At 39.3% G+C, this 27353-nt stretch overlaps 1 protein-coding gene and 1 long non-coding RNA gene across 3 annotated transcripts; one reads left to right on the forward strand and one right to left on the reverse strand.

The window, feature by feature from the left end:
* Positions 1-6141: 6141 nt before the first annotated feature.
* On the forward strand, positions 6142-10867 carry LOC124058110. Its single transcript, XR_006843214.1, has 3 exons — positions 6142-6348; positions 6468-6548; positions 7129-10867. It is a non-coding gene; the product is annotated as an uncharacterized LOC124058110 (long non-coding RNA).
* tmem161b (transmembrane protein 161B) lies at positions 8506-25734 on the reverse strand. Of its 2 annotated transcripts, XR_006843213.1 has the most exons (13): positions 25496-25734; positions 21461-21564; positions 20224-20304; positions 18640-18737; positions 18378-18534; positions 16380-16531; positions 16219-16279; positions 15964-16104; positions 14163-14276; positions 13165-13339; positions 11718-11814; positions 10052-11624; positions 8506-9502 (listed from the first exon to the last, which is right to left on the reverse strand). XR_006843213.1 is itself a non-coding variant. In XM_046386987.1 (12 exons), the coding sequence occupies exons 1-12, from the start codon at positions 25496-25498 to the stop codon at positions 11329-11331; spliced, it is 1479 nt and encodes a 492-aa protein (XP_046242943.1). In that variant the 5' UTR covers positions 25499-25734; the 3' UTR covers positions 8506-11328. The 2 variants fall into 2 exon arrangements, 1 of the variants encoding a protein (XP_046242943.1); XM_046386987.1 differs by having other exon boundaries at positions 8506-11624.
* Between the last annotated feature and the right edge of the window lie 1619 nt (positions 25735-27353).

Genomic DNA, 27353 nt, shown 5'->3' on the forward strand with positions numbered 1-27353 from the left:
TCTCACACACAAATGGGATCGAACAGCAAATTAACTCTCTGAACAAGGTCATGGTTTGAATCCTGACTGAAGGATTGACAGGATTACTGAGTTTATGGAAGTGACCTCAAGCACAATTATTCATGTTCTTTTGTTGCTGAATTTGGCTATTTATTATAACACAACACAACTCACATCTCAGGAAATGCACAAAGCCTGGCTAAATTTTGCTTTAAACCAAAAAAACACACCTTTGTGTAGCTCCTTGGGTATATCCTGTTTGACCCAACATGGTGAAATTGGATATTATTGCTGAAATGACCCTATAATGTCACACACTGTGCCACCAAGAGTTAGTGAAACACAAACACAATGCTTTATTCTCAAACATGTTCCAAAAGAAGTGTCACTACATTCACACTGCACGTACATCAGTGTCACCAGAACTGATCTATAAGGAAAGTATTCACAGGCATGCAGAAATCATTTATGGTATTTAAGGTACAAGTGACAGGCTTAAAATACATTTCTATTTATATCCAGAGTAATGATCTGAATTTGCTGCCTTCATTCCAATCAGTTTTACATTTCCTGAAAGCAGTACGCAGTTGCATTGTCTTAATTAGGAACGCAGGCTGGCTTTCCAACAATCTGTGTGAGGACCTGGAGGTTGAAGTGCTCCGCGAATGCAATGTGCATCATCAGCTTAATGAAATATAACACTGAAAATTAAGTCTGTTGAACCGGAGGCACGCAGAACAACAGGATCCCTGAAGCAAAATGTTGCAGGTTTCAGTCGGGAGTGTGTGTTTATGTAAGTGCATTTGCTCCAATGTAGAACCACAAAGAAAGCAATTATAAAGATATGTTTGTTGCTGTATTAATTCTCTCTTTGAAATAGAAAGCGGGCAAAAAAAAAAATCCTGCAAAGAAAATGTGATGGAGGCTGCAGCTCCTTTGTCCTAGTTTAAGCACCACATTCGCCAAAGTGCATCAAAGTATCAGCAATTCAAACATGAAAAATTGATGGAGACAATGGTGCATTCCTCACAATTTTTCTAATAAACTGTCAATCAAACTGCAGCATGAATGACACTAATATCATATGATGCAGCATTCCATATCAAAGATCCCATCGATGCTCGTTCCCCCTTTGGCTCAATCTGAGGCCTGTCCTCCCCTCTTATTATCACCATCATCATTCGGACATGAAAGGAGAGAAACAAGTGCTGCACCATTGCCAAGGAGAAACCTTGATCTCGGAGCATTTGCATTCGCCACCTAGCTTCAGTGGATGTGTGAACGTGCTACCCAAGGTGCTCTCTGATTGGATGGCACTGAAAAGCTGGCATTCTACTAATGCTCAAAGCCAGTGGGCTACCCCCCCCACCCCCACCCCCACCCCCCCTGCACTGTCACACTCAGTTGGTGGCACTAGGGGGCAGTCCACTCTGTTGGTTGTTATTGTTGAGAAGGCATCCTCAGTAGGATTTTCATCAAGAGAAATAGGACACAAGGAGAGTTAAAATAAATAAAATAAAATAATATATACATATATAAATTATTTATTAATTCGTGTTGATTCCTTGGAAAATCTGTCGGGTTTCTGTGAGCTTACAATCCTGCTTTTTTACCATGAAAGACATTAAGCTGTGTATAGTCACGCTGCTTTTGCTAATTAATTTGGAATGTAATCAGTTGAGTGGTTTTGTTGTAAATCATGGATTACCTGTACAAACACAGAATATAAAATTCACTCCTGTTGATGTGAATATTCTTCTGCATCTTAATGATACAATATGACATAATTGATAGAAACACATTGGCTGTCTGTGAAAAGGGCTGCACTCTTATCACATTGCATTTCTCTTTAATCCTCAATAATATTGAAAAAGGTGATAGTGTATTAGGAATAATAATGCAAAATATAATCCATATTAAATTAAAAGAAGGGCAGAAATGTCATTGTTGGTTCACACTAAGCATCAAAGAGAAGCAATTCATTTAATCACTAAATACACAGATACACACACACGCACACACACACACACACTTTTGAAGGAGCTATACTGTAGCAGTGTGTCTGTGCTGTAGTATCAGGAGGCTGCTGATTAAAGGCCTGCAACAATGAGGCATGGAAACCCCAAAGGAACAATGTTCATCTGGAAATGAATTAATGTAAGAGCACTGGTGATTACCACGAGGGCAGTCAGCCATTTCATATTTCTAGCACGAAGCGGTGGACCTCAAATTTTAACCATGACGAGATTTAAATGTACTTTGTCTGGTGAGAATCTCAGTTTCATTCTTTTTTTCATTCTTTCTTTTTATTTGTATCTTTTTATGATTTCATCCTGTGTTCCACTGTTAACTGGTGCACGTTTAATTCCATTAGGTCATAACACACAGACAGCTTTATAGATGACCAATATTTCCCACCTACAGGAGTTGCGAATGATGGGTCAGAAAATGTTTGTGTGTCAGTGGGATAACGTGGACCAAAGTAAAATATAAAATCGGTCTTCTACAGCGTCACGTCGTCGTTTGGCTTTCTGATTCTGATTCTGCCTTCTAAAAGGCAGTTTTTCCTCGCCACCGTCGCCAAGTGCTTGCTCAAGGGGAATGTTGGGTTCTCTGTATTACAACTTAATTAAAGAGTTTGGTCTAGACCTGCTCTAATTGAAAAGTGTCATGAGATAACTTTTGTTGTGAATTGGCGCTATATAAATAAACTGAATTGAAAAAAAAAATTGAATTGATTCTTGTATTATGCTCCATGTCAACTGATTTGTCAAGACAGATTCATGTAACACTGGATGACACACCTGACCCTGTGTATTTGTCTAAAATTATTTGAACAAAATCCCAACTTGTGTTCTCCATTTTTCATTATTAAAAATAACCTTCTCACTGTCATATTTCAATACAGTTTCAGAGTTTTGTTTTCTCTGAGCATTACTCAAACACAGCTTGAATACACTGTGAACTGCTCGTATATTGGCTACCTGTCAATGAACGGCACATTCATTTCAATTATCAGCAAAATTGTACCGGCAGTTTTTGAATTGTGTCATTGTGCTTCTCTTTTCTAAATTCTTTCATGCGTTTTTGCAGAATTTAAGAACTCTTTTGAATGTGTGCTAAATGAAATGTCAGCCAGCCCACTGCAGCTAAAGTCACTTAAATGTTTTGTGTTCTAACTTTCTGTCTGTTGTCATGGAAATGATTGTGAAAAAAAAAAAGATAATTGCATGTATTGCATTTAAGGTGACTGCTGCGTGCTGATCTCAGTCAACCCATCTGTAACTGCAGCTCTAAATTCAGCGGGGGCCCGTTGTGTTCTTCTTATCTTTGTCGTAATTTGGAGGTATCATTGAAAAGAAAGTAAAATTAACGTAAAAAAATGGGTCAAAAGCTTTGAAGCAATGTAAAATGTTCTCTCTTAGGCCATTCACGATATAGGGTCAGGTCAGCCATGAGGTATAGCTACTGCTTCTCACAATCGCCATGAATGTGGGATCACCATTCTGTGTCAGACAGAAAGCCCACTATTGTAGAGTCACCCCTCCAGAAGCTTCTCAGTTCTTCTTGGCTGTGCCGGGGACGAAGGGTGGGGGGTCTCTGCTCTCCTTCTCGAAGCGGAGCTCCACGCAGCTCTACAGAGAGAGGGACCTCTGTGAATAGGCCCCACTCAAGAGGAATAAAAGAACCTCTCCACTGGTTTGTTTTGGAAGCTGTCTTATTGATCTGTCTACCTATGAATGAATGCATTGGCCCAATTTTCCCGCTCATGTGGACAATGGCACTCAAGGCCTGCATTAACTGGCCGCATGTTATTCTCAGAGAATGGCTTGCAATAAGAAGAGTTTGGGAGCGTTTGTCATCCCATCTCTTAATTCATTCCACTAACCTTTCCCACAATAATACAGAAGCCAAGCTTTAAAAAAAAAAAAAAAAAAAGCGAATCGATGCCAGTTTGCACAAGGACATATTTCATGAGTAGAGTATCTACCAAATCACAATCACAGTATTATTGACCACCATCATTTAAGAGACTATTAAGTCTACTGAAAAAGATGCAATTTTAAATCTTTCCTGAGACCTTGAGGACCCAAAAAGAATCCGATGTAAATGCAGAGAAAAGCTTTAAGTACAGACCTAATGAGCTTGTACTGCCCAGATACAGAATAAAACAGTTTGGAAAGAGGCATCTGTGTGGGATCTTTTTTAAAAACCTCAGTATCCATCATTTGAGTTTGAATAGAGCATATCATATCCTTCAAGCACATTCAAGAATGTATTCCATGACAAGGCCATACCACAGAAAAACAGCTCTGCAATAAAAGCCAAAAGGATATTAAAAAAACAACACCACTTTATTCAACAGTTTTCTACACTCTATTGTTGGCATGATTTAGAGAAAATGAGAGACTCAACAAGAGAGATTCAACAAGGAGACAGACTGAGTCAGTTGACTATTTCACAGACAAGCCTTTGGAGAGGCATCATTTCTGAAGTTGTTACATTCTCTTGCATGGGACAGTGTGTCATCAAACTTCAATAGAAATACCAACTTGCTGTCATTTCGGTAATTTATAGACTCTTAAATTTCATCAAAGTGAATATAGATATATTAAATATCTAAATTTAGGTTTGCTTTTTAGTCATCTGCAGCGTTTAATGACTGTGACCAGCCTGAGAGTTCTACTAATATAAGATTGCAAAGACAGTCAAAAAACAAAAATACTCTTACGCATCCTTGCTCTGACTTTACAAGGCGGTCATAACAAACACAAACCTTAAGAGCCAAACACTTCTGAAGCTTCATAAATGAACCCATCTCACTGTGTGACTAATGCTAAGGCCATGTGTGAAGCCACACTGTAAATGCAAACAATGTCCTGACTTATGATGAAATAGTGCATTTAACTTAATACATACTAGTTTTTTAAGTTTACTTTTTCTCATCGAGTTTTCCGCACTTTTTACCCGCATTTATACAATACTTGTGTTTTCTGAGTGTGTATCATGGTTTGTGGTATGAAACCTAAGTTACAGAGCTGTGCACCACAGTGCGCATGTCCATTTCCGGTTAACGCGCATCTACCGCTACCGCCAAACTCGCTCAAACGCAAGAGGTCAAAGTCGTGCACCTAGCCCCAGTGCTCTCACCGAAGGCTGCCTTCAACGTTGATTTCGATAAGTTTAAAGCTTTGGTTTCTAATCTTGTCAATATAATTTAATGTTTGGAATGAGAGTTGTTCGAAGAAAGCCGACATCTCTGACTTTCCGACATCTTGTCGGCATGTTAGCTTGTGTGTGTCTGTGCGGGTTCACAGAGCTGACGTTAGCTGCAGTTCAGTATGAGCGAATCCGATTAAAAGTGCCTTGACTCTGTCTGGACCGAGCCCCAGTGTAGTGTTCATATTTAACATGTCTCCACCGGTTCCTGTCTGTTAGCTGCTGGATTACGACGAGCTGCTAATTTAGCTGTAGGAGTTAACCAGTTAGCTTAGCAGGCTATGGTCGGCGGCGGCGGCTCCGTGCTTCAGTTCCAGGCAGCAGAACTTACAAGTGTGTCGGGGTGAAGTCATGCTCGTACTGGGACGTAAACATTAGCTAAGGTCAATCCAGACGCTGTGTGTGTAACGTCAGTTAAGGTTTGTTCGTCGCAGTTTATAAACACAACATTCAAACTGAGCGCTTCCTCTCGGGCTCAGTACACGTCCGATCCACGGCCGTCGCCGGCAACTGGAGCCGCGATGAGCACGGAAGTCGAGCGCTGCCGTCGTACTTTGCTAAAATATCATATTATCATAGCCGTTACACTCAGTAATTTTTACACTTATTTATAAGTACAGTATTTTGATAAATGCTGACGCCTGGCACAGACTGGTGACTTCACCCAGTTTGGTTTATTTCATGCAAGTGGTATGAGACCCTGAATACCAACAGAGGAACAACACATTTTGTCTGAATAAGGAGGTTTTCATACACGCTGCTGTCTGTTTTAATACACTAATCTGGAAACATTATTGAAACAATATTAACCAGTTCATCATTTAATCTCGCTTAGATATGAAGGACATGAAAATGTGGTGACACATGACTGTTAAAATTGTACTGATTTAATACATTTTTTAATTTTACCTACCTTTTTGCCTACCTTAGGTGGTGTCTGTGACAGTGAAGTTGGTGGCAGTTGGAAAAGAGGTACCCTCAGTCACCAAGACTGTATTGGCCACCAGAGTACCAGGTAGCTGTCTTACCAGGCCAGACCAGACCAGCTCAGCAGCAGCCGCAGCTTTTCGTCCCACTGCGTCTCCTCCCTCACTGCTGCTTCATTGATAAGCTGCTACTACAGTACAAGTAATTCTTTAGTTCAACTTTGTAACTTGAGCACACATATCCACCAATTTTTTTTTTTCCAAATAAGTTTGCTTTCATATAGTCTTGTGCTTATTCTTTTTTGTCATCTTTTCCATGAGACCAATGACATCACCACAGTCCTGCAATGTCTGCACCTGTATCTTGGAGATAATTCCAGCAAATTCTTCCTCAGCAGCTCAGTAAGTACATTTATAATTTAGGACATCATCAGACCTCAGGTTTAGCCAATAGTAAAATTCCCAAAAACCGAAGTCAAGTTTGGTTATTAAAGCCTGTATTCACACTTTGCAAACCAAACATATTTAAGTGGGGATGTCACAACATTAAACAAGTGACATATTTTTAATCAGTTGGGAGCTACAAACAAATTTGATGCTTCACATGTGATGCTGAAGGAAAGTAATTTTCCATCTTAGTCTATGGTGAAAATGTCTCATTTCAATTTCTGCCCGATATAGAATTGCGTTTAGAAGGTTATATCACTAAACTGCAACAGCACATCTATGTTTTATATCATTTTCAATGCATTCAAAGTTTGAGCCAAATCTGAGCTTCCCAGATGAAGTTGTATAGCCTTTTTTATTTTTATTCTTTTTGTTAAGACTTGGTGCTGAAATGCAACCATTTCTACCTGCTCATAATCTAGAGAGCTCTCTAAAACAGTATTCCAGAGTGCTTGTTTCTATGTGATGTTGTGCATCATAAGAGTGAACACACTAACTACCTTAATTTATTTATGTTCTTTTATTTTTAATGCAGGATTCGGACTCTGCATGTGACTTCACCCAGGTGCCTATTGGGGTTCTTAGAATCATGACTGAGGACACGCCACCCTTGATTAACAGCATTGCAATCATCCTTGAAGGAAACATTGTGATTCCCACAACCTCTCAAGCACTCTTCCTGTCGGCTTAATGTATGCACCCCATCTGGATTACAAAGGTATGAAGAACACATTTGAGTTCATCCAGAAGATGTTGTTGAACCTCGGACAACAGAATATGATGTTTAGTATTAGAGTTTAGTGTGCTTCTGCAACAAAGTTGTTAAAGAGCTGACTTACATTTTATGCTGCTTTGAAGGTGTATGTATAAGTACAGTTCTATGTAATAATCCAGTTTTAATTATAAGGTTTTATTCAGATTTTAAATTTTTACAAACTAAATGTTGCCAAGTCTGTCTGTTGCTGTGAGACATTCAGGAAAGTGTCCATTGTGAATCAAGGGCCTTCTGTTAGCTTATACCCAGACTAGTCAGTACACCTCACTCATGCTCATTCTCACTTTTAGGTCTCACTCATACTCACTGACATACACTTTCTGTCTCTCTCCCAAACACATAATATTGAGGAAATAATTTAGAGAAAGGCATAACTTAGCAGGAATCTGAAGCAATCGGCAAACTACAAGGAAATATTTTACTATTATTCAAATTACAGTATATGTATTTTTTTGATAGAGGTCAAATTTGGTAAATCCCATTAAAAACTAAGTATATGTGGTGCTAAAGAGATATTCTGACCTTTTATTCACTTATCCCCCCAATTGTTCAGCCAAACTCAACCTTTGATTATCTCTTTCTAGACAAGTTTACAAATGAACAGCATGTTGATTATTATTGTTGTTTACAGATACTGAAATAAAAAAAACATGTTTGTAATGCCATTTTGTGAATTCTTATTTTTAAGTTAGCTAAACTAAGGTATGTTAAGGGCATTTGTTTAAAATTAAGTACTGCTCACTTTCTTTGGCACAGTATATTAAGTTAATGTGACTTATCTTTATTGAGTTTCTGTCAACTTTATTGAAGTTACAATAAAATACCTCAAGTGAAATATATTACAAATTTCAAGTGATGTCCGCTTGTTTTGGCAGAATATATTAAGTTAACGTGACACAGTATTTGAGTTGTAACAACTTGATTTGAATTTAACTGTACTGAGATATATTAAGTTCTTACAACTTCAAAAACAAGTAAAGCTCACTTAAATAAAATAATTTCACACTACTTCACACAATTAAGTGTTTACTTACTTTTCTCAAGGTAATCGGTTTCCTAAATTTCTTTAAGTAAACTCAACTTGTCAGAATTTACAGTGCAGCAGAGTGTGAGGATAAAATAAAATAAAAAGACATAGTAAAGAACATAATTTATTTGAGACAAAACCTAAAGCAGAAATAAATACATGAACGATCAACAATGTGTGAAATTTACTTGGTGAACCCAAATAATAAACACTTGGTAATGGTAACAAACAGAAGAAACAATGCCTCCGTAGGCCACTGAATTCTGAGCATCAACTTCAGCTTCTTAACAGACCAGATGGGACCATTTAAAAAAAAATCAAAACAAAAATGGCTTATCTGCAACTGATTTGTAAAACACTTTTTCAAAACCGACTTAAGCCATCATGCACCCCAATAACAAAACAAAAGACATGTTTGCAGGCCAATATGTGTAATAAATACAAAACAAAGATAAACCAATCAATAAAAACAGTCATTAGGACAAATTAGATTTTGTTCGAAAGGTAGATTAACAGATGGTAGTAGACTGGTAATGAGCCGAGAAAGTGTGTGGGGGAGGATTAGATCAATTCACCGTACAAATCATTTTAATGGAAACAATCTATAAATTAGGCAGGATTGATACATTCATTATGTGCATATTCCCCAGCATTTAAAAACAGACAAAACTAAAGCTAAGACTTTCCACATCAGGAGCATAAAAATGTCATATGGTGCTGCTTGACTTTGTAAAATGTTTCCTGTACAAAACTCATAGAGCTGGGATTCATAAATTACAGCTCTACGATCATAATAATAAATCTAATGACAAAATGAAATGCCAGAGAAACATCAGATCACATATTCTGGAATTAATCTGACATCACATACCCTACATTCCTGAACAGACCGGACAATCACATTGGGCCAGTGCTTCACAAGCACAATGACTATTTGTGCATACATTTCCCACTGGAGAATTACAGCATGCAAAGATGCTGTAAATAGTTATGTCCTGTTGTGAACCAGGGCTTGTGATTCCCTCTTTATGAAGATGGATATACAGAAAACAGAAGGCCGCAGAGTTGTAGTTCAGGTGTAGTTTCAAATGCTAGCAGACACCAAATCTACAGACATTGGGACAGGGGAACAGAATCACTTGGCACCATTTTAAAAAAAAAAAAAAAAAAAAAAAAGGAAACGTGTGTGTGTGTGTATATATATATATATTTAGAAATACTCAATTTTATCCATTAGAAAAAAGAATAACAGATTTTTCCCCCAAATGATTTTAAAATCAATGGATGAGTTGTTTTGTTTTGTTTTTTTTTTAAAAAAGAGAAAGCGACATGAAGGCAGTAGCTTATCAACTGTAGCTGACATCACCTCCTTGTGATCACAATGCCCTTCCAGATTACAGCTGACCTACAGTGAAGATCCTACACATGCAGACAGACACACGGACACAAGCACATAACTTGTCTTAGCCCTAAGTGCTGTCCTCCCTTTAAATGATCGCTGCTGCTCAAAAAAGAGCTTAAAATTCTCTCTTAGCTTCTAAAATGGCTCAGATAAAACCAGGGAGGTCACAATGCAAATGAAACATCACAAATCTGGTGGAACACCGTTCATTTAAAAATCTCAGGTTGTCCTTGATGGTAAGTTCAATCAGATACCTTTAAATACAGCTTCAAGTCAATGTGATGACTCCCCATGAGTCTGACATCTCCTCTTCCTCCTCTGCAGGCTCTTCTTCAGTTGTCCACTCTAACCCTGGTTAGCTAGACCCAACCAGACGTTCTGGGAATAATCCATGGGCTCCTTCCTCCCTCCTCCTCCTCCTGCAAAAAGAGATGCATCGGTCCTTGCCGAAAAAACTGTAAGACTCTCAGACACATTTGTGGTCCGTTCCAATGGAATTTAGACATTTGAGTAATACAAGCTATTTTTGCGTGAACACAAATACCTTAAAGTTTTGATCAAAGGACAAACATTGGGCACATGCATGCCAGTTAACAGTTCTCCAAAAATTTAGGAAAACAGAAGGGAAAAAACACTTGGACTAATACAAAATCACACATTAGCCTCCATGAACGTCTCCAGATTCAAAGGTAATCTGTGATCTAAATCTTTACAAAGTATCCTACTACATGGAAACTGGCAGTACCTTGACTTGTGATACAGATTGAATACAGATAGTTGCATGACTCTGTATGAAGACCCTGCACATGCGCACCAACCAATAAAACTTAACAGCATGTACCCGGTCATGCAGAGTGACCCACAACATTTTTTATGGATACGTTGAAATATAATCATTAACTTGAAGGAGCCTAAGTAACCACTGAAGACGAGGGAAAAACAACAGTCAGACACGCATGAAGCTTTAAGAGGCTGCACCTTCCAAAGTAAGAAATATCATGAATCTGAAGATGTTCATGGAACAAACTCATTACTTGAGGAATTGTTAAAAAAAAAAGCATTAAAAAGAACATTAAGTAATGTTAATTCAACTCTCCTCACAGGCTTCCCTAAAACTGGTGGAACTGAGTCAAACTGCCACATCATATTTCAACACATCATTCAAATTTACCAATTTCTCATCATTATCCCAATACACCACTGACACCAATTAATATTCTTCTAATTTGTACTTTAGTCTGTTATTAAGTGTTATAAATCTTGTTCTCCAAAAAAAGGGAGTGTTTTTAGTTGTAAAAACAATGACGAGTTCACTCGTCATCTGTGGAGGAAGCACTGGAAGTTGAACCAGGAGCTCTGATGATATGGTAAGTCATTGTGAGGTGGTCAGAGGGAGGGAAGAGGGAAAGGAGGAGTTGTGGAGCACAGTCATTAATAGGCCTCTGTTGCCCCCTCGCTCAGTCCTGTCTGATTAGGTCAAACACACAGTATCCCTGTGGGGGTTTGGCTGCCGCTGCTGGTTTTGGTGATGCTATGCTGCCATGAGATACTGATGGTAGAAGAGGCCGAAGAGGGAGGTGGAGAAGAGGCAGGCAGCAATCCACCAAGCAAAGAAGGAGAAGAGGCCCCGGAAAAGCAGGGGGCTGAAGACAGTCCGCAGGCCTCCCAGAGCCACTGACAGCTGGGCTACTGACACCCGGGCTCCTGTTTCTACCACCGAAGCTGGGGTTGGGGCTGCTATAGGGGCTGCCCTCATCAAAGAGTCAGAGTTCATTTCATGGGTGCAAGGCAGGTCTTCCTCAGGATAGACCCACCAAGAGTGTCCACCTGTAATAAATAAGGCAAAGGACGAAATTAGCCTGAGCTTGAAGGCAAAGACATTTTCTAAGTTGGAAAATCATGAAGTGGTTCATGACTCACCTAAGGTTTTTAGCAGCAATGTTGTATGCAGCAGCATCACCAGTGGTGCCACATACTGTAGTGCGATTACACACAAGTAGTAAAAAACACGCGCAACCTGGGTGGGCACAGTTAGAGAAGAAGAATCGCATTAGTATGGGGGAAGAAGAGTCAAATTTGACGTAAACAAAAACATGCCTACCCGCACACCCTTGTGCCCTCATTGGACATGACATGGTTTTCCACAAGTCTAGGAGGACATGCTAGCTTGACGGCTGTCAGCACTAACAATAGCTGTTTGTTATGTTCATTACGATAATGTTAGGCATTTTTTTAATGAATTAATATTTATGTAATTAATATTTTGGCTATGGTTAGCATTCACAATGATTCACTGCACTCACAGGGCAGCGTTTTTTGAACTTGCTCGCATTTATCAGTTTATGTATTTATTAGACTAAAAAAAGCTAAGAGAGCTTGTGGAACATAGGAAACATACCACTCACATACACTTCTGAGCCGGAGAGCAAGCTACAGGAATTTGTGTTTTGAGGGAGTGGACTTGGAGGTAGGTCTGAAGGGATGGGGTGGGAATTTTTTTTATTATTGTTATTATTATTTTTTTTTTCTGTTAAATAGGATGTTTTGAAAATATAGTTTGCTCTCACTGTTTTCTCCAATGTTAGCTAGTTAAGCATCTTCTAATGTAAGAATGCAACCCATTGGCCAATGTCAGTTTTAATCATGTTATATCTTATTAGATAAATGACATTTTTACTGACAACAAAGCCCACTGAATGCATCCATTCACACAACAATCACATTAGTGTTAAAATCAAGCTGAAATAAAAATCAGTAACTGTAATTTTACAGAACATCAACATTTGACTACATGTACTGAGTGTGATCAGTCATGATAACTGACAGAAACTTTCTTTCGTTGTTATTCTAGAAATGAAATTCCACTAATTATAGACACTGGTGATAGCATACCTGTATTTGCAGTGCCATATGTTCATCTGTGTCTGTGCACATCCTGAACAAGAGTTCTAACACAGGAGAGGCTGATCTGCACTGGACCAAAATGTCAGTATTTCATATTGAGGAGGGATTTCAGAGGCAGCGACAGGAGCTGATGTGTTTGGCCACAACTGATGTCAGTCATACACTTACTCACTTTCTTTTTTGGCTATTCTTTCATTTGCAAAGACCAGACCCTAAATGTGTCTGTATTTACTTTTCATAAAGCAAAAAAATTGCTTACTCCTGAATTCATCCATCTCTGAAAATCCAGTGAAGTGGTTCCATCTGAGAAATTACTCTGAATTACTGATATTAACAGTGCTCTGCCTTTTAATCCCTTCAACAGTATGCTCTGTGTTAAATGGGATAATGATATACTTTTCCTTGAAACTGATGAAGATTTGCAGAAGGATATAATAAGGATTATTTTATCTATCTTATTCACCATCTTTTGCAGGTCAACAGTACTTATCCGTCCTGCCTCCTTCTTCATCTGGTCCACACCCTTCTGGGCCAGGTTGAGGTAGGCCTGCAAATGATGCCTCATCATAGCGAGCCGGAGTATACACATCAGTATGATGGTCCACAACCGCAAAGTATCATACGTCTGCTCAGTCATCCTGATAACAGTAGAAAGACAGCAGTGAGTAAGCGAGAGGAGGTGAAGGAATGACGGGATTTCATCACAAGAAAGTTTGACACATGATGACATTCAAACTTGAAACAAATAAAAGATGTTATCTTTGAAAGAGCTAACACATGAGGTATGACTAAATTTGTTTACAGTCTAATTTTAACCCAAGCTGACAATGTGTGTATTGTCACTTCATCTACAGGATGAATAAATTCTTTATCTCACTAAATCATTGTAAATTCCATTTTCATAACTGCTGTTGCATTTTTTTTTTTACATCCATTTTCTTCAACAAAAGCCAAATTACTTTAATTTTCACAGCTTTGCAATGTTGTTCTGTCCCTCTTGTTTGAATGGCAGGTAATCAGCTTGTAAGATGTCAGGGGAGCCCAACTGGCTTGCCTACCAAGCACAGACCACTCAACAAAAGGTGTGGGCATGACAAGATTTTTTTAAGCTTTATTTATTCATAGAAGGTTCTCTTTTGGGGTTAGGGGTCTTGCTCTGAGGAACTGAACAAGCCACCTCCAAGTGAAAAGCTCACTTTGCTAACCTTATGGGCATCGCTGCCCTCCTACATGCACAACAGAGGATGAGCTCACTGTTCAGGCTCAATCATCAGAACTATTAGCAAAAACTCTAACTGTGAACTTTCAAGTCACTAGATACATCTCCTACAAATAATGCAATAGAAAAAGTTTAGTCTTTGTTTTTGAGTACAATTTCTATAACTGTATAGACAAATTATTTAAAGTAGAAGTTGCAATTTATATTCCAAATTTTGGAACCAGAGAATTACTTTTACTTACAAAGGCACACTCTCCTTGTCCAGAGCGGGGTTCATTATGTAGTCCTTAGTAATGGGCTTCACCCACAGCAGGACCATGATAAGAGGGGACAGGAAGTTGATATGAAGAAGAGTCCTTTAGAAAAATGGAGGTAAAGCAGAAGACATCCAGTTAAACCAATCCAAACATCTAACAACTTGCACCTCCCCTTTACAACAAGTATTTCAGAGGAGCTCTGAAAATTAAAAAAAAAAAATCTGAACACCGACTCAATTACCCCTGTGTGTTTGAGAACAAACAAAAATAGCTCACTGGAATCTACAAGTTAGCATAGTGAGAAATAAGGTCCATGCTATCAATGCAACTTTTCCTGAGAGGGGTGAGAAGATAACCATAATCTGAAGAGCTCGGAAATAATCCCCGCTAGTGACAGGGTCTGAGGATGTAAGCTCATGACAGTTAAGAGTGGGGAAATGGAAGAGGAGGCCATTTTGGAGAGTCTGCTATGCCAAAGTGGATTATCTGGATGCGACGTCCTCCCTGCTCTGCACCTCCTATCATGGTCGTAGACATGCCACCCAGAGAGTTCTGAAATAGAAATCCGCCCCAACTGAGGAAGTCTTCATCTAACTCACAGGGTGCTCGCCATCGTACCTGACACATGGTGAATAGTAGGAGACAAGTACAAACACACCATATTTGGCACTATATTTTTTGGTTACTATTTCAGCACTGTGTTTGCAGCACATCATGTATGCATTAAGTGTATTATTATTATTATTATTATTGTTTTTTTTTTTTTTTTGGGGGGGGGGGGTTATCATAATATTGACATATATGTTTCCAGTAAAATAGTTCCAGTGAACAACATGCTGTCTTCACTTAGAAGACAGCATGTTTTTACAGAGGAGCACAGAAGACTGACAGTGAGCTTTGTCACATGGTGCAACAAGATTCACCTGAGGCTCAACTGTGGTGGACTCTTGCTGTAAGTACATTAATGTGTAACTTCACTGAGAAAAACAAAAAAAAACAGTCAAATTCTTTGGATTCTTTACTTTGCAAACTTGGCCAGTAAAGCTGATGATAGACAATGAAGAGGATACAAATTCTAAAACATCTCCAACCCAGTACCACAGAAGATCTAAACAGTCGCCACAGTTTCAAGTATATGCAATCACCAAGATTTGAGTCACCAGTTCCAGTTACTAACATTTTTTTTGTTTTGTCATTGAAATATGTTTGGTGTTTGTGTGAAATTGCATATGAAATACTTTAATATGGACAGGTTTTTTTTTTAGGTCACTGTAACCATGAAGTTTGACCTTTTACCACCAACATTGAATCACTCCATCCTTGAGTCCAAGCAGACAAAATTCCCTCCAGGTGTTGGAGGTGTGGGATGGATGTGAGGTCACAGTGGCCTTGACCTTTGACTGCCAAAATCTAATCAGTTCAGTCTCAAATCCAAGTGGATGTTTGTGACAAATCTGAACAAATCCCCTCAAGACATTCCTGAGATATTACTTTCACAAGAGTGGGATGTATGTACAAACACACAGTATGTACAGACTGAAAACCTGGAAACATAATGTCGCTGGAGTGGAGGCATGCAAACTAGGGTGCAACTACCAAACGTAGAGATTAAAACACATTAAAAATTTTTCCTGAACAGGAACTGTACTCAAAGATCTTGCTTCAAGATTGCCACAACTTTTCACCTTTTACATCGTTATTATTAAAGATAAGCAAGACATCCAGTATTCAATGAAAAATACATAAGTGACCACAGAAGCGAGGACAAATACTGCAGTAGACTCACTGTGTAAATTTGCCTGTGGTCAGATTGAGTGCATCAAGGTGCATTTGGGCCAATCGCAGACCAGGGAAGGTCAGAAATGCTCCAATCAGGGAGCAAAGCAAGGCCAGGATCAGCTTGAAGGTGAGTTTAGATATAGGACCCCTGTGAGAGAGAAAACACGTAGTGAGAATCTACTGGAGTTTCATGAGTCATAAAGAATTCATGAAGGCAGAGAAAACAAAAACGATACAGTGAGAATACTGATTTCATACTTACTGGGACTCTAAGCCCTGATGCTGTAGAAAGTGTAGGGCACTGTCAGAGAAGTTTGCAAACCCTACAAAGAAACATTTGACAGTGACTAACTCTCTGGTACTACATGTAACAAAATTTGGTTGTGACTAACGGAGTCATTTGCGAGAACGTTGAGCACTAACCTGTCTCCAGACCAAACTCCAGGTAGTTTTCAGTGACGATGAGAATGGCCATGGCTTTGACAAAAAAGAAAAAAGCAAAAGTGATGCAGAGTGAGCGCTCCCCTCCTTCCTCCAGCTTGAAGTAGTGAGCCGTTAGAGAAAAAAGGGTCTTACTGTGGGGACAAGGTCAAGGAAAAACATTTCCAGAAGAACACTGATATAGACAGCAAATACAAACTTATTTGCAGATGTATCGTGAATTCCAGGTAAAGGGAAACAAAATAACTGTACGCAATAAACACATACAACATATTTAGAAAAACAACAACACTGTTATCCACCTCACCAAACGCGCTGTGTTTACACAGACACACAGAGTCCACCCATTAAAAAAGGACATTGAGCATACATGGGTGGGGGTCTTTGGCACAATGCCTGCTACTGAGGTTGTAAAAGTATTTGCTTCTGACTCCAGCAACAGAGAGCAGAAGGTGAAGGACAGAGCATGTTCCTAAGCAAACTTTGGTCACCATGGAGACGAATCCCTTCAGTTTCTGCAACAATTCAGGTGACAACATGGCAATTCTTCAGTCAGTTTTAGTCTATTTCAAGAATCTATCCAATGGAGTTTTTCCCTTCTATTCAGCTCTGTGAAGATAGCTGTGTAAATACTCACCAGACAAGTTCAAGTCAACATGAGGCTAAAAAGAGAACTTCATGTTTGAGATATCATGTGGTTGGCCACAAGTAAAATACTGCTGGAATGGCCTGTCAACATTGGCCAAAGGTGAGGATGTGCAGTCGAATTTATAAATTTTGGTAATACAGTGGAAAAAGTGAGGCACCCGAAGATGTAGATACTTGAAGAGCATGCTGCTCCTGGGTTATCAGTGAAGGTTGAGGCAGTACAGCTGATCTCCAGGGCAAGAGTCTTAAACATATCATCACAGCTGAAATAGGAAAACTGAAATCAAGTGTCCCATTAACACATATATTGAGCCAACATATTCCCTCATCTTCATAGTCCCATTTCATCTGTTCCACGGTCTGTCCTTTTCCCCAAGCATAACAGTCTGTTGGGCTGTGAAAATTGGGCCTCCAATCTCCGACGTAGGCAGGAAATGACATACCATCTGACCGCAGTGAGCCGGGCCTGACCAGGAGCACTGGAAAGATTGATCCCTGCGGTTGGTGGCAAGGATAATGCATATTATTTAACCATCATTCACCGTAGCAAAATAGCAGGTAGCTGTGGAGCATAAAGGCACTGGAAGTCAAGCCAGTAAGGGCTTTAGCCGTCACTTTGTACTTTCTCTCAGCCGCTGCTGCATCCACATAATCAAGCCTGAACTATTTGGTCTCTTTAAGACAAAGAGATGTTGGTGGACGGTGGTGAAGAATGTAAAGCAAAAATAAAGGATATGAGTGATGAGAGGAGTCCATATAAATCTTCAAAATGTGTTATCAATTTACAGGACAGGCCACCCCACAACCAAAAGTACATATTTTTCTTCTTACCGGCAATGCTATTAATCTATCTAGATTGTTTTGGTGTGACCTGTGTAGTCAGCTCAATAGCAATGTCTCTCAGTGAATGCTAGTGATTCTCCTATAATTGTGTAAGCCAACAGCGAACTGTTATAGGTGAAACAATCATAGATAATTGAAATTTTAGCTGGTTCGGTAGAGATAAAGCAGCTCTCACAAGGTCTGAGGGTTATTTTGAATAACCTGGTCATAGTTTCTGGAAAGAGACACTGCTATCGAGTTTTCCTAATGCATTTTCTTAGCGCTTTGAGCCGAGTGACATCTGGTTCCACTATGTTGAAGAGACGGCTGACATGTTTACAGCCAGTGACTCAAAAACTTGGCCACTCACACACAAACAGTCTAGATGGATAAATAGCCCTGCAGGTAAGAGGACAAAAATTGTATTTTTGATGTTGGGGTGAACACCAGAACACTGATGAGATGAATGAATAGTCAGTCAGATATGAATCATCACTGATGTAAGGATACATGACAAAAGCGAGTACTAGCAGGCACCAGACCACGCTGATGTTCATCTCTCCTGAGGCCTGAGCCACACTGTAGTAGAGTTCTGTTATCAGATACACCACAGTTGCCGCTACTGTGAAGTCCACCAGCCACTGGAACTCTGGGAAGTAGTGCAATGCTGAGGACATAAAAGAGTATAATTCAGCTCAAACCACAGAATTTAAAAAAATGTTAACCGTGTGTGACTGAAAGGTTACGATTCGACTTGTCCTCTTATTTATACCTAACGTGTCGACTTCTGTGATACATTTCGTCTCCAGCTGTAAGTCTATGTCCTTGGGAATTGTAAGCGGCTTATTGTCTATGTGACCATTGTACTTCCTGAGGCAAAGAGGAGAAAACAGTAAAACAACAGACAGCATCAGCACAACAGAAAAAAAGCAACATGAAAATGTGAGTAAACCAAATAATAGACCATTTAAACTGAAGAGATGCTCATTATCAATTTGCTGAAAAGAAATTCTTTTAGTGCAATCTGTTCCAGCAGACATTTTGTTTAGGTTTTTTCTTGCCTTTAAAACAACTGAAAAGATGTAGGACTTCCACACATTTTACACTAAAGATTTATAACATTGGCTGGTTTAGGGAGATGGCGTCCGAACTGGAGAGCTGTCCTTCAACTTGAACTTTACATTTACTTGTAAAAGTCAAGTTTCCTACATCCAAAATAGCCACTGGCAGAGTTACTTTTATTACAGCCAACCCTACCCAACTCTTCTATGACAAAGAGGGGCAATGCATAAGCAGTGCTAAATCGCCAACAACAGGCCAACAGAGAGCTGTTCTTTAGGCCTGAAGAACTGTCCGTTTGGCCTCGACAGTTCTGAGTTTTGTTTGTTCAGCCCTGTGTGAACGCTGGATTCACAGGACAACACAATAGCACTGTAAGACTCTAGGGCCAAACATGCCCTGAACAGATTTCATCTCTGAGGCACCTGACAGGAAAAAAAGGAGGCTCAGCTTCGCCTCTGACTGCGGGAAACAGACTGTTAACAAAGGGAGTGGAGCTGCATGGCACGAGCTGGCAAAAGGACAGTGGGCCCATCTTTTTCTTCAAGGGATTACTGAACATGTGGTGCTAGAGAGCCTTGACCTGCCTCATACAGGGTCAGAAAAAGGACTGCGACACAAAACCGCCTTAAGTTAGGAGCAGGACACCACGAGGAACAGTAAGGATTAACTTTCAGTTCTGACTTCAATTGAAATTCACATTAAAAAAAGGAGAGTACAAAGGAAACGGCACGAAATTCACGCGTTCAACATATGGTTCAGCTTCCACCTGCAGCTCTAAAAATTGAACAGTAGTTTTTTTGAATTGCAAAGTAGCCTTGGAGGAAAATCATGTTCCAGAATCAATGCTTGACATCTGACCACTTTGAAGACATAATGTTGTTTGGAAAATTTTGATTTCAGAGAGGATGCAATCCTTTTAAACTGTCACCCCCTAAAATAGCCTAAATAGTAATGGCTCCAAAGACAAAACAGGACGAACTTTCCTCACATCAGCGAGACAGAGCCACTTCTAAGCCAAGTTGCTGAGCCTCGATGAAGAGCCATACAGGAACAAAACAACAAAAACAGACTTCTGTCTCCTTACTTCAAACAGGCCTTAAATGAGCCACATAAACACATCAGCTTCATCTGTTTGCTGACATGCCTGTGGTCTCCATCCATCTCAAATGTCTGCTTCTCATCTTTTCTTTCCTCTCTGATGAAAGGGGCGCCTTTCCTACCTGCTCTGTTCCACTGTGTTTCCCCAACCCCCAAACAATGACTCTTCTTCATTCAAGTCCCCTATCCTACCTACCTGTCTTTCCTCTTCTGTCCTTTTTGTTTCCCAGCTAAGCTCCTCAACTCATCTTCCGTAGGGTGCTGATACCACCGCAGACTGCGAACAAAGAAAAGGACAGAAACGTGAAATCAGGCTCAGACATGGACAGAAGAGGAAACAGTAAGAAATGGGACACAATAAAGCAGCTATTTCAAAGTTGTGGAGGCAGAACAAAAAACAGACAGCAGAGCTGGAGGTGTCGTCCTAGTATGTATTTTTTTAATTCACACAATATAAAATAATCAAGCATGTTGATTCTCAAGTATGGAAAGATTAGGTTACATAATTAGGACTAAAACAAGAGACACATTGGATAATCACTTGTCAGTTCATTTCCATTTCTTTTTAATCATAAGAGGAATTTGCTTTGGTGTTTTAAACTTAAATACACTCCTTAAAGCAAAAATGTCAAAAATCTGACGGAAAAATTCTCTTAGAAGCAGTCCTATCAAGTTTCAACTTTGAACATGGAAAAAATAACTTAATTCGGAACAGCTCTGAGCTGTATGTTTAACTCGCAAACTACACACACAAAACAGACATTTCTGAAAGTGTTCCTTTATATCAGCCACTCAGCTACACATCACTACTCAGCTACGCTTTACGACAGCGAGGTTATCTGTCCTTAAGGACTGAGTTTGAAACAGGAGCTAATTTAAGAGCACCCTTCAGAAGACAGCATTTTAGGCACCCTCCTTAATTTTGTTTCTCAACGCTCATTCCATCCTGAGAAGCACTCCGTGTTGTAGCGGAGTACAGCTTGTTTTTCCACTATGAACATTTATTTAATACGGAAAATTAATCACAAAATATTCTAGGGGGACACTCCAGGCCTCCTGCTTGGGGTAAAAGTTTTCAAAAAATGTCCACAGTGCCCTGAAAAAGAATAATTAATTAATTATTAAATGTGTTCCAAGAAGCTGTTGAAAAACATGTGTGGCACTAGTTAGAGGAAATGAGGCAAGCACTTTATTTTTATGCACCGTCCTCTCGGGTCATCCCAATATTTTGATGTCGTTTGGTCTTTGCAGAATGATTTAATGATTCTTTTTTTCCTTCTCCTTCTATCTTAATTCCTTTGAACACTCTGTCATTTGAGTAAACATGTTGATCCCCATTGTTCTGGACTCTTTTTGAAATAAACTTCTCAGAAAGCAAGTGAACTGTAGGATGGAGAAAAACAGCATGTACACTGTTCAGGATACTACATTACCTGCCACTGCAGAGTAGCCACCTTGCAAAGGAATAATGAGGTATGATTTTCTGAATTACACTGGCCATAACCATGGTAACCACCAGCTGCACACCAATCACACCCTGTGGAAATAATAAAAAGCAGTTAGACATAAGAAATATATATTCATATACACTTTAAAAAGTGTCCTAAACTCTTTGAATAATCTAAGATCAAAAGTGATGGAGCTACACTTTGCAAGTGGGGATAATATTCAATGATATATTGAATATTCATCGGCTACTTGAAAATTGCACTACATGTTCGCAGAAGAGGAAAAACGTTTTAAACACAAGAAAACCTTATTAGAGAATATTAATATAAAAATTCCCATTTCAGGGCGTGATGATGATTTCTCTGTCCAATCAGGTCCATCCCTGGTTTTCAGGAATGTTAGTGTGAATGGAAATTAGAAATTAAAAATAATTAAATATTAAAATGCACATCCTGACGAGCGTGATGCATGAACTTTCCTACAGCTCCACCACCAGGGGTTCCACTTAGAAACAAAATCTAGGCGTGCATTGATGTGAAATGTGTTGAGAACATTCACAGTCCCAAGAGGATAAACGCTTTTGAACTGCAGGGCCACATGGATTTTTTTTCCCCCATGTGAGGTGCCAATACAGCACAACCTGATTTCAACCACTCTACATGAAACACCCGGTGAAAGCACGTTTTCATGGTAAGTACTGTAAAAGGATGTTGGAAGATAAAAGCTCTACCACCTTGATTAAAATCCAGAGTTCAAACACAGAATGACCTTCATTTCACTACAAACACATACAGGAAGTGCACAGCGTAGAACTCAGGAGTTAATTGCTGCAGTGTTACTCAGTGAAGCCAAGAACATACCTTCGGCCATAACAACACATCAGTTTTTATTACAGTTATAAGAGATAAACTATTAACTACCCAACTACAGCAATTTGAGCAAATACTGTTGTGTAAATACAACAGTTAATAAATTCTGTTTTGTCTGCCACATTCGTCATAATGTCAGCATCTGTATGCCAAGAAAAATGAACAGCCAGTACTGCTGTGGTAGGTACCAAAAGATTTAGCAACATAAGGAGCTCAATATCAACCCAGCACACTTAGATCAATATTCACTTAGGCTTAAGAGGCCAGAATCGTTCCCATCACGCTGCGCTGTTATCCACTCACTGTAGGGTAAGGTCTGCAGGCTGCCCTATCTCTTTGCTAATCAACAGGAATCGTTGATATCTGTGCCTACACACATTTGAGCAAACAGAACCAATTAGCAAACTAATCCACAGTAAAACAGTTTTCTCTTTTCCAACAGCAGTCTTAAAGCAATCTTATAGTTAGCGCTACGGCTTGGACCACTGACTCTGTACACAAACCAAAAACTGCTGTAGCCTTTTTTATTTTCACAAAATTATGTTTACATATTATTACATAATAGTTAATATTAGGCTGAACAAAACTCTTTCCTGTCACTCAGTTCAACTAAAACAACAATTTCTAACATAATTTCCATTGTGGCTAACATACATCTTGGTGGAAAATTTGCCAAACCTCAAACCATTATGGGGTGAAATAAAAAGCAGCCAGACTTCAGTAAGGGCAATACAAGAAAAGACATAAATTACTGGTGCATCTCAGCGGTCAACTGTCCTTCTGCCCAAGTCACTTTGTGAGGCAGCTGGAATCACAAGGTTAAGATTAAGTGAGATTATTGGTAATGTTTATAGTGCCTGTGCACAATATTCTCTTCTCCCACACACAGACACTGATTAAAAAGATGCCCCATTCTTTGGTTTCTGTGCTTCTTCTACTCTAAGCGCTTCCTGTAACAAGTCCTCCTTTTTATTAATCAGCATCTTTGCTTCAACTTGCGGCTTATTTTTACATTAGCCTCACGCAGATATTTCCTGAAGTAGTTGTCTGCTTTGTGATTTTCTGAAATAACAAGATGACAATGAATTGGGTTTTGGGTGGCACTGTGGACAGTTGAACATGAAAAAGTGAGCTCACACATATCCTGCTTCTAACATAAGGTTAGAAAACAACCTTACATTCATCATAATGAACAACCCTGCACATAATAATATATCAAGGTCAGACCTATGTCCGACTACAGTAGGTGTAAAAGGGAAAATGAATGATGTGTAAACAGGAGAGGTGATGAGGCCAGACCTGCTTACTAGACCTAGATTCTGGATTTGTCATGGGGATACCCAGCGTCTCCCAGCATGGGGTAAGCTCCAAAAGCTCAAGTCAATACCTCTTCTGGAGTCACAGAGGGGAGAGCAGGCACCATTAATTTGGCAATCGTGCTCACTCAAGATGTGACGCGTGACCAAACACAACCTCTCTGACTCAAGACATTTCTCCGTGTGAGTAATGGTCAGGATATATAGGTCAAAAGCACACAGACTTCGTTCGGTGGATGCTGACCATTCCCTGTGGGGGCCCTGCAAGGATCCCAGGCCTGGGGGAAATTGAGCCAGCATGAACTCTCTTATCTTGCTCAGTCCGCTTGACCCCCTCCACACAACAACCAAATGAAATCTGTAGGGGGTGGGGAGAGGGAGCTGCAGTGATAACCACCATCCATAAGAGCTCAAACACTTCACTACTATTTTGTCCAAGAAACTAACTCTGAAGCAGTGAAACCCCTTACTGACCGAGGATTCCCCAGTTTCATTCATCTTGCCCACTCTTGGTGCATTTAATCTCCCTCTGTTCAAAAACGAATTGTTAAGTGTATGCTTTCAAAAAGAAAGACTGCACCTTTGATTAGAGGTAGGCCAAAGTGTATATCAAAATTGTAAGTGTTGTATCAATATTGTAATAAGAGACTAAATGCCATCCTGGATACGTGTTGTTTCTGTGGGGGGGGGGTTAGGGTGTATGTGTATGCATGCTGTAGTTCAACTTTTTCCATTTTCCCTCTCTCTTAGTTTAAGTTTTAAGTTTAGTATTAAAATATACCCTGGTGACACTGCAGGAAACTGAAAATGCTTGTGCGTTATCTGTTTGTTCTACCTGCTTGGAAAAACGGACAGCTCTACCTGTCAACTAAACATTTCCACAATACTAATGCTATGCCTATATTCTATCAAGTCACTATTGTCCTGTCTTACCTGCCGTAACAGAGGAAAATATTCAACAGATTAGGCCATTCAGATTATCTGAATAGCACAAACGACCACATCTAAATATTTATTTAACACAAGATAAACTAACAAAAATAAATGTCATCCTGTCCCTACTGCGGACTTCTCAGATTTACTTGTGCCAGTTGCTGTGAGATTGCACATAACAGCTGTGTTTCCCAGGAAAATTTAAGTAGTATAACAAATGCGGTGGTGGATCCCCATTCTATGACCAGGGTACGATATATAGAAATATAATGAAAAATGAGCCTGCATTTCATGTCTGTCTACTTCCCTCAAGTAAAGATGCAAGCATTTCCATGACAGATTTCAATAAACACTTGGCTTGATATTAGATTGAAGTATCACAGTGTTTTACATTACGGTAATCGGTTTCCTCAGAGGGCATCCTGAGGTCAAACTGAGCAGGTCCGGTTTGTAACACACCTTGACTTCTCCCAAAGGTGTCCTGCTGCCAGCCCAATGCTAACTGCATGTTAATATGATTCATTCAACTTACCTTCAACATTGTTCCCCTGCAACTTGAGCTTAAGTCGGCTTCCCAAACACTGCAGGTCATGGGACTGAACACCACTCAAAACTGTAACCATCGTATACTCTTAACGTCACAGGACTGCAGACATTCACTTTTAGCTAATACTAGCTAAACAGCTACACTGACGAGCCGGATACACGCACCTGCTATGGCTAGCAAGCTAAGCTAACGCTGCACTGCAATCACAGTAACAAACAGGCCAAACACATAAATGGGCGAACAAGGTCGAATCACATGTACACATAAAAGCCAATGTTAATAACTACTGCTCGAATACAGTTGTACAACAAATCAGAGACATCTTTGCGTTCAGGTGCTCGCTGCCACACTCACCATGTTGATGCAGTGCAGCTGAAACGGACTCTTCCCCGACAACAGTGAACACCCCGAGTCGGAAATCGAGCGGCGAGGAGCACATAAGCCCTTCTTGCGATGGCTGTGCACAAATGAAGGGGTTTCTCATTCAAACTGTCATTGTATCATTGCAGAGATGTCAAAATTCAATGGATCCAGTCTCGGCTTCCAAGTATTTTCAACTGCAGTAGAGGTCACGCTAAAATTTTGGGTAAGAAGGTGTCTTCAGATATGCCTGCGTAGATAGAATAAAATACGTGGATTTATTTATTATATCCTCTAAGACTAAAGTTAAACCGCGGTCATAAAATATATTAAATACATCTGTATAGAACTGCATTTTTATTTAGACTGAAATACTGTATAGATTTCGTAATTTTCTATAGGATTTAACAAGGCTGATATAAGTAGGAATTAGGACCCCTGCAACCGGAAGAGAGTAAAGAGTCACCACTGCACATGACAGATTGGTACCTCCATCAGATGTATTGAGGAGAGTTCAGTTCAGTTGTCCAGTCAAGGCAAACAACTCAGGCTCCCGATTTCTGCTTTGCGATTATTGTTACGTGGTTATTGACACTGACATGGATGTATGAGTTGATGAACGAGCCAAGCACTGGAGACGTCTCTGCCCTTGATCAGTGTGACTGAAATTAAATGTAACTGATTACAGCGATTTAGGTTTAACTAACGGAAAAGTTTTAGAGGGAAAACCCCATCCTGTATGTATCTTAAAGCTTGTGGTCACAGGAAACCCACAAAAACGGCAAAGCGTTGCCTTTAGTGATTGTTGTTTGTCGTCCATTTCATGTTATATGTGATCACAATTTATCAATCACAATTTTATTTTAATTTACCTTGGAAATTCATTGTAGCAATGCAGATAGGCCTAGGTTGCACTGTTAGGAGGAATAATGACTGCCTCATGCTTATGTAATCATAAAGTACCATAAGTATTCAATTAACAACAGTGGTTTGTCTTTCTTTTCCGTTCAACATGCAGGAGGTGAAAATCAGGCCTTTCCTATTTATTAAAGATGATCCTGAAATTTGCTTTCTTGAGTGTCAATGTTTTGTCTTACTTTATAGATTTCCATCACTATTTCTGGAATTTATACATTACTGTGTACTCCTATATATGTATCTGAATGATTTGCTTTGCAGAGCGCAGTTTAGGACATTTGCAATACAATTATATTTTAGATTAGATTAGATTAGATTCAACTTTATTGTCATTACACATGTACAAGTACAATGCAACGAAACGCAGTTTGGCATCTAACCAGAAGTGCAATAAGCAGTAAGTGCTAGATACACAATAATTTACAGTATGTACAGGGTATGTACAGGTGATATTTGCATCACATACAGCATTAAAAGAATGAATTATTTATTGAACAATTTTAAAAAATTAATACTCAAAAATGGACAATTTCTCTGAAATCATACTGTTAATATGTAAATACATTGCAGGCTATTGCTCATATTATATATATATATATATATATATATTCTAAAATGCAGCACTCAGCATACTTCCTATAGAATATTTTTTCCACCACTACAAATGAGATTTGGTTTGTTTCATATTGCAATGAGGTGGAGAATGAGTGAAGATCCTAATATAATAATCCTGAGTGTGGAATTATCTGTAGAGTTCACCAACACTTTAAGGACAGTTTCATTACTGACAGAAGCTCGTCTGGTGAATTCAGTAAAATTAGACTTTTTTTGTGCTGCTTTAAGCATTGGATGACAGTTGTTGTTCTTCACTGTATTTAGGAGAAGATGCGACACTATAGTTTCAACACCTAAATATATAAATTGAACAAAAAAT

This window comes from Scatophagus argus, chromosome 4, assembly GCF_020382885.2.
Source record: "Scatophagus argus isolate fScaArg1 chromosome 4, fScaArg1.pri, whole genome shotgun sequence".
In the NCBI taxonomy this organism is placed as follows: domain Eukaryota; kingdom Metazoa; phylum Chordata; class Actinopteri; family Scatophagidae; genus Scatophagus; species Scatophagus argus.

Coding starts and splice junctions, on each gene's coding strand:
- tmem161b (XM_046386987.1), bottom strand. Junction 14,277..15,963: donor ACCACAGGCAAATTTACACA/GTGAGTCTACTG, acceptor ATTTTTCTAAAG/GACTCTTCTTCATATCAACT. Junction 11,625..11,717: donor ATTGCTGCTAAAAACCTTAG/GTGAGTCATGAA, acceptor TATTTATTACAG/GTGGACACTCTTGGTGGGTC.